Source organism: Colobus angolensis, unplaced genomic scaffold, assembly GCF_000951035.1.
Source record: "Colobus angolensis palliatus isolate OR3802 unplaced genomic scaffold, Cang.pa_1.0 Scaffold43, whole genome shotgun sequence".
Lineage (NCBI taxonomy): Eukaryota > Metazoa > Chordata > Mammalia > Primates > Cercopithecidae > Colobus > Colobus angolensis.
In genome coordinates, this window is record NW_012117710.1 from 2,534,825 (window position 1) to 2,546,354 (window position 11,530).

Sequence of the window (11,530 nt, forward strand, 5' to 3'; positions counted from 1 at the left end):
ACCTTAGCTCACTGCAACCTCCACCTCCCGGGTGCAAGTGATTCTCCTGCCTCAGCCTCCCGAGTGGCTGGGACTACAGGCGCCCACCACCATGCCTGGCTAATTTTTGTGTTTTTAGTAGAGACGGAGTTTCATCATGTTGGCCAGGCTGGTCTCCAACTCCCGACCTCAGGTGATCCACTCACCTTGGCCTCTCAAAGTGCTGGGATTACAGGCATGAGCCACCACGCCCGGCCCAAGTGCTCAACTTTTTCATTGAAAACTATAGAATGGAAAATTAATACTTCTACTGATTGTAACTATGCAAAAAACGCAGCTGCCCGTGTGGGAAGCACAATTAAAAACACAGGTGCGGCGCTGCAGTGGTGAACAACAGCATGCATTCCCTCTCCTCGGGAAAACAGCGCCAGGAGGGCAGGCCCCGCGGAGCGGAGGCCCCGCTCACCTCGCCGGCCTGGGCCAGGCTGTCCTCTTTCTCACGCAGCTTCTTGCTGGCAGCGTCCAGGTTCTGCTGACACTGCCTGTTGCGCTCCAGCTGCTCCTGCATCTTCTCCTCCGCCCCAGCCTCCCGCTCCTGAAGCTGCCGGATGCGCGTCAGGAGCTCCTGGTTGCGGTCGACCTCGCGCTGTCAAGAGAGCAAGAGTCAGATGCCACGTGCCGCCCACGGGAGGGTGAGCGGGGAGCCCTCACCCCCACGCCTCTCTCAGAACAGGCCGAGGCGCCAAAAAGAGGCGAGCAGGATGCATCAGCCAAGTCAGCGGCAGAACCAGGACAGGACGGGACCTGGGACCTGGGACCTGGGACCCGGGACCCGGGACCCAGCTCCTGCGCTGGCGCCCCTGCTGCGGCGCCATGACGGTGAGCACTGTGCGAGGTCAGGGCTCCCAGGACGGGCACTTGGCACAGATCACACACACATTCATCACACCGTCTGCTCAGCAGTTGCCTCTGCAGGGAGAGGGAGCACGGGAAATCTACAATTCAGCATTGACCTTGGGGAGAAGCTGAGCTTTCACAGCAGCAGCAAATCCTGTCTAACTTCACTCTGGCCGGCACTGAAATGAGCTGGCACTCCCCCAGCGAGGAGACGATGGGGGCAGAGACAGGTGGCGTGGGCAGGAGGCTGCGGACAGAAGCGGTTTACGCTGGGCTCAAATCTGCCACACATGCACACCATCTCACACAAACCTCCAGAGCCACCCCCCCAGGACTGGCCTTGGGGAGGCTGTGTGGCTCTCACTGGTTGGGATGGGACATAACCAAGAAGCACGCTCAGACCTGATTCTAATGACCCGCAGGCCCTGCAAGTTCACTGCCAGGTACCAGAGTCCCAGGAGGTGAAGGCGGTGAGTCCTGATAGAGCCCAGCACCCTGCCTTGCCCTGCCTTCCTCGGGAAGCGCCAAGTACTCCGGGAGCTCAGGGAGGAGTATGAGCCTGTGCTGTCCTCGTCCGGCCCAAACCCAGGAGAGGTGTGACAGAGGTGGTTGCCTTCTGAGAGAGGCTGACCCGCACCTTGGAGGGACTCTAGCCCTTGTGAGCTGCAAGGGCTGCCTCACAACAACCAAGAGACTCCTCTGTGATGCAGAACAGGAGCTGGGGTTGGCGTGGGGCTCCACCCAGCACCATCACAGCCAGATGGGGCACCAGGGCCTGGGACTCCCCATCCTAGTGCAGACAGGGCAGCCAGCAGGTCGTTGGACTTCAGACACTTAGGTCTCAACCCCTAATAGGTATTTCCAGGTGGAACTCCAAGGAACAATTGGAAAACTACTGGTTCCAACTGTTCCTGGGGTCCTGAGCAGCTGTGTCTGTGGGCAAGGAAGGAAAATCCTGCTAGAAGGTGGCTGGAGCTCAGCAAGGAGCCCCAGGTGTAAGCTCACTCACCTGCATTCTTGGATTTCCCCAAGAAAGGACCCCCGGAGACCCTACAATGGCCCCTCCCTCAATACAACATTTGTGAGCACCCATAAAACGCCATAAGCTGCGCCACACAATGGAGATCCTGGGCGGAGTCAGGTGGGCCCTGCCCTCAGGGACTCTCGGCCCAGAGGAACTCCAACAGCTGCACACTCCGTTCCTCCCGCCTGAGAACCACAGCCATACCATGAGCACACTGCCTCCAAACTAATGACCTGGTGCCACCTCTCCACCCCTAACAAGGGAACCTCAATAGTTCGGGAGATTCCTGTGGCCTCTCCCTCCCCTTCCCACTGATTCCTCCAGGACTGTCCCTCCTAGGACCCACCCAGGCCATGGGCAAAAGCCCCACCTCTCAGGGAAAACAGCTCTCAAAGCAGCAATGGAGCCAACCATGAGGCAGTGGCCCCCACCTTGTGGCACCTCAGGCTCACTGAGCCCACACAACGCACCACAGCCAGGATCTGCAGGCCAGGGGCAAGGAATCCAACCAGCATCACACCCCGGAAGACATGAGCTATTTTTCTAGGGCCTAGGAGAATGTGTGAATAAACCGCATGATGCCGGGGGCGGCTAGACACCCACTCGCCAAAAGAGGGCACAGAGGCCAAGGAGACTTTCCACCCAATACTCTGCCTGAACCTTGGCAGCATTTCCACAACTGATCAGCACTGACTGAAACCCTGGCAAAGTGCTATTCATCAGAGCAGAGGGAATTCGCACACTCAGTGGAAACCTAATTCCCTCCCCAAGGACAGGGTGTCTTCCTGCTGCCCTGGGTGAGCCAGGAGCAACATACAGCCACCACTGAGGACGGCACCCTTTGCTAGGGCCCTCCAACCCAAAGACCCAGCATGGACCCGAGACCCTGTGCCACCCCGTGACCTAAGCCTGTCACTCCTACACCACTCAGCATTTCTGTCAGATCTGCATTCCAGCTCTTCCAGAGGGAAGAGGAAACCAGGAGACCCAACAAAGGAATCTGTGCCAGCACCGCAGTCTCACTGAACAGACACAGCAAGTGTTCCCATTTCATGCCACCCTCCTCTAGGACATCAAGCGTAACCAATACCTGCCCCACAGCATGTGTGGCCTCAGAAAGAATGTCCTGGCAACCGTGACACAGGGCTTGTCAGGCTTCCAGTCAGCCAGGTTCTGATTTCCTGCGTCCTGGCAGGTACCGTGCACAGCCCTCTTGTTCCCAGGTACTGGGATCTGATTTCTTACGACCTAGCAGGTGCAGTGCACAGTCCCCTTGCTTCAGTGGCTGGCTGGGCTGACCCTCGCCCCATGCGAACCCACCTCATAGTTCCTGGCACTGGTGCTGGCCGCTCTCTCCAGCTCCACTCGAGCCCTCTTGTGACTCAGTTCCATCTGCATCTTCTCCCGCTCCACTTGGATGAGGTGGGACTTCGAACGGATCTGCTCTGCTCTTTCCTCCAGCTGAGAGGGACATACCCAAAGAAAAACAGAATCCTCAGTGACTGCATCAAACAAGTTTGAGTGACTCCGTGCAGCAGACACACTCCCTGGGCACCCATTCCTGCAGGTCCTGCACTAAGTCTTGATGCGCCCCAGCTACCGGGCCCCAGGCTGGGGAACAGGGGAGGGGCAGGCAAGGGGAAGGTGAAAAAGCCTAGGAAGAGGAAGACGTCTTTTGAGATGACATTAAGCATATTAGTGAATGCAATGGCCTCGAATGCCACCCATTTATTTACCAGTCAATGGCTCTGTGGGTCAGAAGTCCAGACGTAGGTGGCTGCGTTCTCTGAACAGGGTCTCCCAGGCTAAAAATCAATGCAGTCAACCAAGACATGTTCTCGTGGAGCTCAGCATCCTCTCACAAGTTCACATGGATGGAGAATGAGGTCTCCTTCCTGACTGGCTGCCAGCCCAGTACGGCCATCAACTCCTAGGAACTGCCCACATCCCTTGCCACGTGGACCTCTCCATCTCCAAAATCAACCACGTTCAGTCTCCCTTGTCAAATCCCGCTCCTGCCATGTCTCTGACTGCTCTGCCTCAGATGTCTGGGACTGAGACTTAAAGGACTCTGGTGAGTAGATCAAGCCCACCCAGGGAGTGGATCAAGTCCACCCAGGTAATCTCCCTATCTCAAGGTCAACAGATCTGAGACCTTAATTACATCTGCACAATCCCACAATGATACCTAGTCAGTATCGACTGAAACCTGGGAGGCAGCAGGAAGGTGAGTGTGCACTAGAGCCTGGAACCTGGGGGACCTCTCAGAAGTCTGCCTACCACACAGGGCTAGTGATTACAGGTGAGCTGAGCCTCACAGAGCCCCAGAAGACTTGCCAAACAGTTCCAGAGCCGGCCTCTGGGTACGACCTGCTCAGTTGCAGGAAAAGGCAGAGTCACCAACTCTTCATATAGCCCAGAGCCTTGCAGTGCAGCATCTCTCGGCACTTAACAAATACAGAGTCTCAGGCTACACCCCAGACCTATTCAATCAGAATCTTCTCTTTAGGTTGGGCGCAGTGGCTCACGCCTGTAATCCCAGTACTTTAGGAGGCCAAGTCGGGTGGATCACTTGAGGCTGGGAGTTCGAGATCAGTCTGGCCAACATGGGGAAACCCCATCTCTACTAAAAATACAAAAATTAGCCAGCGTGGTGGTGCACACCTGTAATCCCAGCTGCTCAGGAGGCTGAGGCAGGAGAAATGCTTGAACCCAGGAGGTGGAGGCTGCAGTGAGCCAAGATCACACCACTGCACTCCAGCCTGGGTGACAGGGCAGGAGTTCACCTTGGGGAAAAAAAAAAAAATCTAGGCCAGGTGCGGTGGCTCACGCCTGTAATCCCAGCAGTTCGGGGGCCAAAGTGGGTACATCACTTGAGGTCAGGAGTTCGAGACCAGGCTGGCCAACATGGTGAAACCCTGTCTCTAGTCAAAACTACAAAAATTAGCCGGGCATAGTGGTACGCACTAGTAATCTCAGCTACTCCGGAGGCTGAGGTGGGAGAATCGCTTGAACCCAGGAGACGGAGGCTGCAGTGAGTCAACATTGTACCACTGCACTCCAGCCTGGATGACAGAGTAAGACCCTGTCTCCAAAAGAAAAAAAGAAACTTCTTTTTAAACACATTCTCAGGGCGTTCACATGCACGTGAAAGTTTGATAAGCACCAGAGTAGGGTGGTGGTTCCCAATAGGGGCCAGTTTTGGCCCTGGGAACATTTGGCACTGTCTGGAGACACCTGACTGTCACAGGGAGGTGGTCATATGTGTGTGCTGCTGGCTAGCATCCAGGGGGTAGAGGCCAGGGATGTGGTTAAACAGCCCACAATGCACAAGAAAGTCCTGAGAAAAAAAGAATTACCCAACCCAAATGCCAAGCACGCCAAGGCTAGGAAAGCCCAGGACAGCGGGAGGGAAGTTTCTCTGTCCTCCCACCTGTGTTCTCTGGTGGCCCAAGCCCATGCTTCCTTTATTACTATGTTACCGTGTCTCGATTCCCGGCTGCCGCTGTTTGGGCATTCCTAAGACTACCCTTCAAACTCAGCAGCCTTCCTGGTCTCACTTCTGTGTCTGCAGTCAAACCTGAGCCTCTCGAGGAAGGTGGGCACCCCACCTGCAGGGGGCATGACCGGCACGGACCAGGAGTCCCAGACACACCTGACCTGTGTGCCACCTCTGCCTGGAGCTAACTACAACTGAAAGACAGCAACCGAAAGCTTGCCCTTGCATTAAACCAACACAGATGTGTGATAAACCAGACAGCACACATTCCCCCGGCCTGCCATGGTCTCTAGGCCCTCGCTGCCACGCCACTATGGTCTCCAGGCCCTCTCTGCCACGCCGCCATGGTCTCCAGGCCCTCTCTGCCACGCCGCCATGGTCTCCAGGCCCTCTCTGCCACGCCGCCATGGTCTCCAGGCCCTCTCTGCCACGCCGGGGGCTCAGCGGGAGAGAAAGAACCACAGCGAAGTCCAGGAACGGGATGTGACATGGGCCAGGGACCAAGGCTGGGCTCGCCACCATCACTCTGCTCGCCACCTCGCTCTGACTACCGCACCCCATCACTGATCCCCTCACCGAGAGGCCCTTAACAATGAGCACTGGGGCCCTCTGAGGTCCGAGACAGACTCTAGAATCCCACAGCTTTGACAGATAGGCCGAGAGGTCCCAGACATTTGCATCAAGGAAATTACAGCATTTCAGACCAGAGTTGCCAACTCTGTCATCCAGGCTGGAGGGCAGTGGCGCGATCTCGGCTCACTGCAACCTCTGCCTCCTGGGTTCAAGCGATTCTCCTGCCTCAGCCTCCCGAGTAAGTGGGATGACAGGTGCACGCAGCCGCCTAATTTTTGCATTTTTAGTAGAGATGGGGTTTCACCAAGTTGGTCAGGCTGGTCTCAAATTCCTGACATCAAGTGATCCGCCCACCTCAGGCTCCCAAAGTGCTGGGATTCCAGGCGTGAGCCGCCACAACCAGTTCAGAGTTGGCAACTTCTAATTTTGCCAGTGACAAAAATAACAACCATCTATTACCTTCATAATTTCATAAAAGAGCATTTACATATACATATCATATATATACATATACACACATATATATGTGACCTAATCTCAGAATAAAAAACTGTCCTTATCAAGAAAGGGCAGTAAGCAAGCTAGCAGCCAGCATTCTTTTTTTTTTTTTTTTGAGACGGGGTCTCGCTCTGTCACCCAGGCTGGAGTCCAGTGGCATGATCTCGGCTCACGGCAAGCTCCCCGTCCCAGGTTCACGCCATTCTCCTGCCTCAGCCTCCCGAGCAGCTGGGACTACAGGTGCCACGCCCGGTTAATTTTTTGTATTTTTAGTAGAGACAGGGTTTCACCGTGTTAGCCAGGATGGTCTCGATCTCCTGACCTCGTGATCCGCCCATCTCGGTCTCCCAAACTGCTGGGATCACAGGCGTGAGCCACTACATCCAGCCACAAGCTAGCATTCTAATAAACACACATTAATTCAACTATGCAACAAAACAAATGCACACACACACAGCTTCACCAAATGCAGCAGGGCCTCATCTGGGCTCTGAGAGCGCAGGAAGCCAGAGCCTCCTCTAACGGGCACAGGACTACAGAATGGCTCTGGGGCCTGCAGCAGGGACTGGGAAAGAGGGTCCAGGCAGAGGGGCCTAGAGGAGCCTGTGCAGCCACAGGGCCCAGGCAAGGCTGGAGACACTACTCGCCAGCACTCCCCAGCACTCCCCAGCACTCCACTCCCCACCACTCGGGGGCCCCGTTATCCCAGCCCCATCTGGGGCTGGGCCCATCACTCTTTGGATGCTGAAGTCCTTCAGGAGGCCTGAGTCCTCTGCAGTTGTGTCTACAGTGAGCAATCCCCCAAGAACTTGTAATGAAACCAAATACGACTATTTTATAGAAGAAATCCGTAAAAATCACCCCAAAATCTGAAAATGGCCCTCTACAGCCTGAGACCACAAAACACCCCGTCCTTCTGCTCACGGCTGTGGTTTTGTCTCTGGGCTGCCGGGCACTCCGGGCACTGTGTTTCCAACACAGCCTTCCCGACGGTCCTGCTGCTCACACTCCCAGGCAGTTTGGGTTCTGTCCTCAATTAGATGAATGAACTGGCTTTTCAATCCCGTCACCAGGGTCTCTGGGTGCACTTGTGTGAATGCAATGCTGAGCGCCAGGCCCACTAAGGGTGCTAACAAGGCAGGCCTTCAAGCCAGGATGGCTCAGGGCCCCAACTAGCCTCCAGCTACTGCCTCAAAATGAGGAGTTGCCACAGTGAGGCCTGGAAGATGAGTAGCTGGTCTCTAGGCTGAGCTAATACTGACCCACCTCAACTACAGAAGACTTCAACAGGCCCTGCCTGGGCCCAGGGGTCTCCCCAGAGAAGACTCCCACCTAGGCCCATGCCACTCACCTGCATGCTCTGCTGGTACTGCATCTGCAGAGAACCTGGGGCCGAGGTGGAGATATCCAGTCCAGATCCTCCCTCCACCCGCTGAGAGATGAAGTTGTTCAAAGATCTCAGGGTGGATAAAACCGTGGTGTTTTCCCCCAGGTCTTCCATGGTTGCTTTCCTTCTGGGAACAGACAAAGGACTGGTCAGTGCCAGCCTTTCTACGTGCCATCAGCTGTGCAGTTAGCGGGGCCTCTGGACATCCCCACTCCCCTAACGCTCATTGGAGCCCATAATACACCAGTGTCCGTAACCACATTCTTCAAGGGCAACTGGGAGCCATGCTGCCAATTTACCAGACAAAAAATGGAAGCAAGAAAGCATGCCACCAAATCCCCGCCACCGAGCCACCGACTGAGTCTCAGCTGCACAGACAGCTGGCGCCCAAGAGGCGGGGCTCAGCACTCAGGTGGCACATCCTCCCACAGCACTGTAAGAGGGTTCTCCAGAGAGACAGAGCCAACAGGACAGAGACAGACACACGAGAGGGGCGTTATTAGGGAAACGGACTCACACGATTAGGGAGACTGTACCACAACAGGCCGCCTGCAACCTGGAGCCCTAGAAGCCTGGCAGTGTGACACAGTCCAAGTCTGAAAGCCTCAGAGCCAGGGGGTGCAATGGTGTAATTCTCAGTTCGAGGAGCTGCTGGAACGAGTCCTGGAGACCAAAGGCTGGTGAGCTTGGAGTGCTGCTGTTGAGGAGAGGAGAGGAAAGGAAGGGTGTATCCCAGCTCCCGCAGGCAGACGGACACATTCGCCTTTTCTGTTTTTGTCCTCTCCAGGCCCCAAGCTCTTGGATGGTGCCCCCAACACTTGGGGGGTGGATCTTCAGTACCTGGTCCACTCAGACTCCCAAGCTCATCACCTCTGGAAACACCCTCACAGGTACACCCAAAAACAAAAATGATGCTTTCCCAGGTTTCTAGGAATTCCTGAATCCAGTCAGCTGATACCTGAAAGTAACTACCAGGAGCACTCACAAAAAAGTCTGGCCTCCTGCCCAGGTGGGATGGCTCATGCCTCTAATCCCAGCACTTTGGGAGGTGGAGGCAGGCAGATCACTTGAGGTCAGGAGTTCAAGACCAGATTGGCCAACATGGCAAAACCCCATCTCTAATAAAATACAAAAACTAGCCGGGTGTGGTGGTGCACGCGTGTCATCCCAGCTATTCAGGAGGCTGTGGCACAAGAAACACTTGAACCTGGGAGGTGGAAGTTGCAGTGAGCTGAGACCGCACCACTGCACTCCAGTGTGAGTAACAGAGTAAGACTGTGCCTCAAAATAAATAAATATTAATTAATTAATTTAATTAAGGCCAGGCACTGTGGCTCATGCCTGTAATCCCAGCACTTTGTGAGGCCAAGACGGGCAGATGACCCGAGGTCAGGAGTTCGAGACCAGCCTGGCCAACATGGTGAAACTCTGTCTCTACTAAAGCCGGATGTGGTGGTATGCACCTGTAATCCCAGGTACTCCGGGGACTGGGACAGGAGAATCGCTTGAACCCAGGAGGCAGAGGTTGCATGCAGTGAGCTGAGATCGCACCACTGCACTCCAGCCTGGACAACAGAGCAAGACACTGTTTCAAAAAATAATAATAATTAATTTTTTAAAAAGTCTGGCCTCTGGGAATCAGAAACGAGGCACGCAACAGTGACAGTAAAGATGATCATCACAGCTGTGCTAATTTTCATTGTTTCTAGTGACATTAATAAGTACTACTACTATTTTCAACTATGTACCGGAAAAAAAGGTATCTGACATTTCCGAGCACCGAGACTTCTTGAACTTCAGTTTCCTCATCTGTCAACTCATGACAGTGAAATCTACTCGCAAAGTTGTGGGGACCGGGGTCAATATCCCTCAAGTCTTCCACTGCTAGATAATGGGAATGCGGCCGCAGGTTGACCAGCAGTACACTTGTAAGCTCAATCTTAACAGGGTGGTGAATCAGGTCTTTTTACACAGATTCTAGAGATGATGAAACCGAAGCTTCAAAAAGTTCAGAACGGAGACTGGGAACTTGGGTCTGTCTGGCGTTGGAAGGTTGAAGACAAACCGCAGCCAAGAACTTTGCACCCCTAACACCTGTGCTGACGATGGTCTCACGGCAGGCCGGCCCACCAGCCCTAATGAGGGGAACAGCCAAGCGCATTTAACAGCCAAAAGGTGCAACTCCTGCAGCTGCACAGTTTCTGAGTTTTCATTCAACAAGAACCTTGGCCTGCTGCAAGCAGGGCCCTGAGCTCCCCAGGCTGCGAGCCCCGCAGAGGCAGGCCCGCCTGCAGGGAGGCTCCACAGTCCAATTCCTCCATTGCCCAGAAGAGACCAGGGCGACCTCTGCCATCCCCGAAGGGAAACCGGGCCCACACGCCCCCTTCCTGAGAGCGGGCCCGCGCGAGCCACCAGGATGCCAAGAGCCCCTGCAGCCCCGACTTCTCCACCAGGTGCCAGCTCAGGCCCCTTCCTCGGCGCGCCGGCACCCTAGCCCGGAGACCCCCACGGCGGGCACGGGGACCCCGGGGCTGGGGCCACGAGCACGCGCCCCTCGGCCGCCCGCCCGCCCTGGCACAAGGGACTGCTGCGGAGACCCAGGCGAGGGGCCCGCTGTACCCAGCACAGCCCGAAGTGGGGAGTGGAGACACGGGAGTGGCGACAGGGGAGTGGGGAGAGGAGGGGAGAGCACAGAGAGGAGAGCGCGCCCATGGGAGACGGGGCGGGCGCGCGGTCCTGAGGCACGGGGTCCGGGTCGTTGTGCCCCACCCTGGCGGGCACACCCGGTCCGGGCCCTCGGCCCTGCCCTTGACACCCCTAGGACCCCTGGGACCCCAGGACCCCGCCGCCTGCGCGAGCCGGGCCGCTCACCTTAGTCTCCCGCAGCCCACTTGCCGCCGTCGCTCGGATCTCCCTCCGCTCAGCCCTCGCCCACTTATCGCGACACTTGCGCCTGCGCTCTCGCGAGACCTGGGTGGGAACCGGGCCGTAAAGAACCGAGTCTTCGCACCAGCTGGTCCTGAGGACTCCGTGCCCGCACCCAGAGCCGCCACCCCCGGGAGACTACGCACGGAAAGGACTTGGAACCGAAGGCCGGGCCAAGGCGCAGTCGGGGTCCCCGGCCCCGGGCGGGACGCGCTTCCACTAAGGCTTTCGCCTCGCGCCGTAATGTGTAGAATAGCCGCGCCCATTGCAGCCTCCTGCAACAAACTTGCACTGTTGACTCTTCCCAAAATTTTGCTACTCAGTATCAGCTTGAATCAATCCGTTATTTTGCTTTTATCTGGGCCCACTAGAAATGCAATTTATGCTACTAGGCTACCTCCTAGTGCTCTGCAAGCCAAGGCACAAAATCCAACGGGGTGAGGTCACGCCCCACTATTAATACGGTAATCTTCGTCTATCCTTCAATTTGGAGCCTTCCTGAGAAGAGTGTGCCTCCTCTCTTCTTCCCACCTCTGCCCAGCCCCTGGCTTCCCTCTAAGAAGATGCTGTTCCTAAGGGTCTACATTGAATTTTTCTTCTTCCAGAGAAAAAGACTTCCAAGTTGTGTGCCCCGGGAATAAAACGGAATGAGAACGAGGTAGAGTAGGGCAAGAGAGTCCCTGAACTTAACTACCTGACTGCAACCAGAAATAAAATGAAAAGCCAAAACATCTGGCGGCCAGGCGCC

The 11,530-nt window shown here is 55.8% G+C and overlaps 1 protein-coding gene across 4 annotated transcripts in view; it reads right to left on the reverse strand.

Annotated features, from left to right (window-relative positions):
* Positions 1 to 11,098, reverse strand: part of MAD1L1 (MAD1 mitotic arrest deficient-like 1 (yeast)) — a 416,346-nt gene extending 405,248 nt beyond the window's left edge. The window contains exons 1-5 of one of the 4 annotated variants that reach the window (XM_011956957.1): positions 10,729 to 11,098; positions 8,375 to 8,554; positions 7,822 to 7,981; positions 3,221 to 3,361; positions 446 to 625 (exon numbers count right to left, since the gene is read on the reverse strand). In XM_011956957.1, the coding sequence (XP_011812347.1) occupies positions 446 to 625; positions 3,221 to 3,361; positions 7,822 to 7,971 (471 nt within the window). In that variant the 5' untranslated portion in view covers positions 7,972 to 7,981; positions 8,375 to 8,554; positions 10,729 to 11,098. The remainder of the gene's footprint in view (positions 1 to 445; positions 626 to 3,220; positions 3,362 to 7,821; positions 7,982 to 8,374; positions 8,555 to 10,728) is intronic. The other 3 variants (XM_011956959.1, XM_011956960.1, XM_011956961.1) reach the window with 3 other exon arrangements.
* Between the last annotated feature and the right edge of the window lie 432 nt (positions 11,099 to 11,530).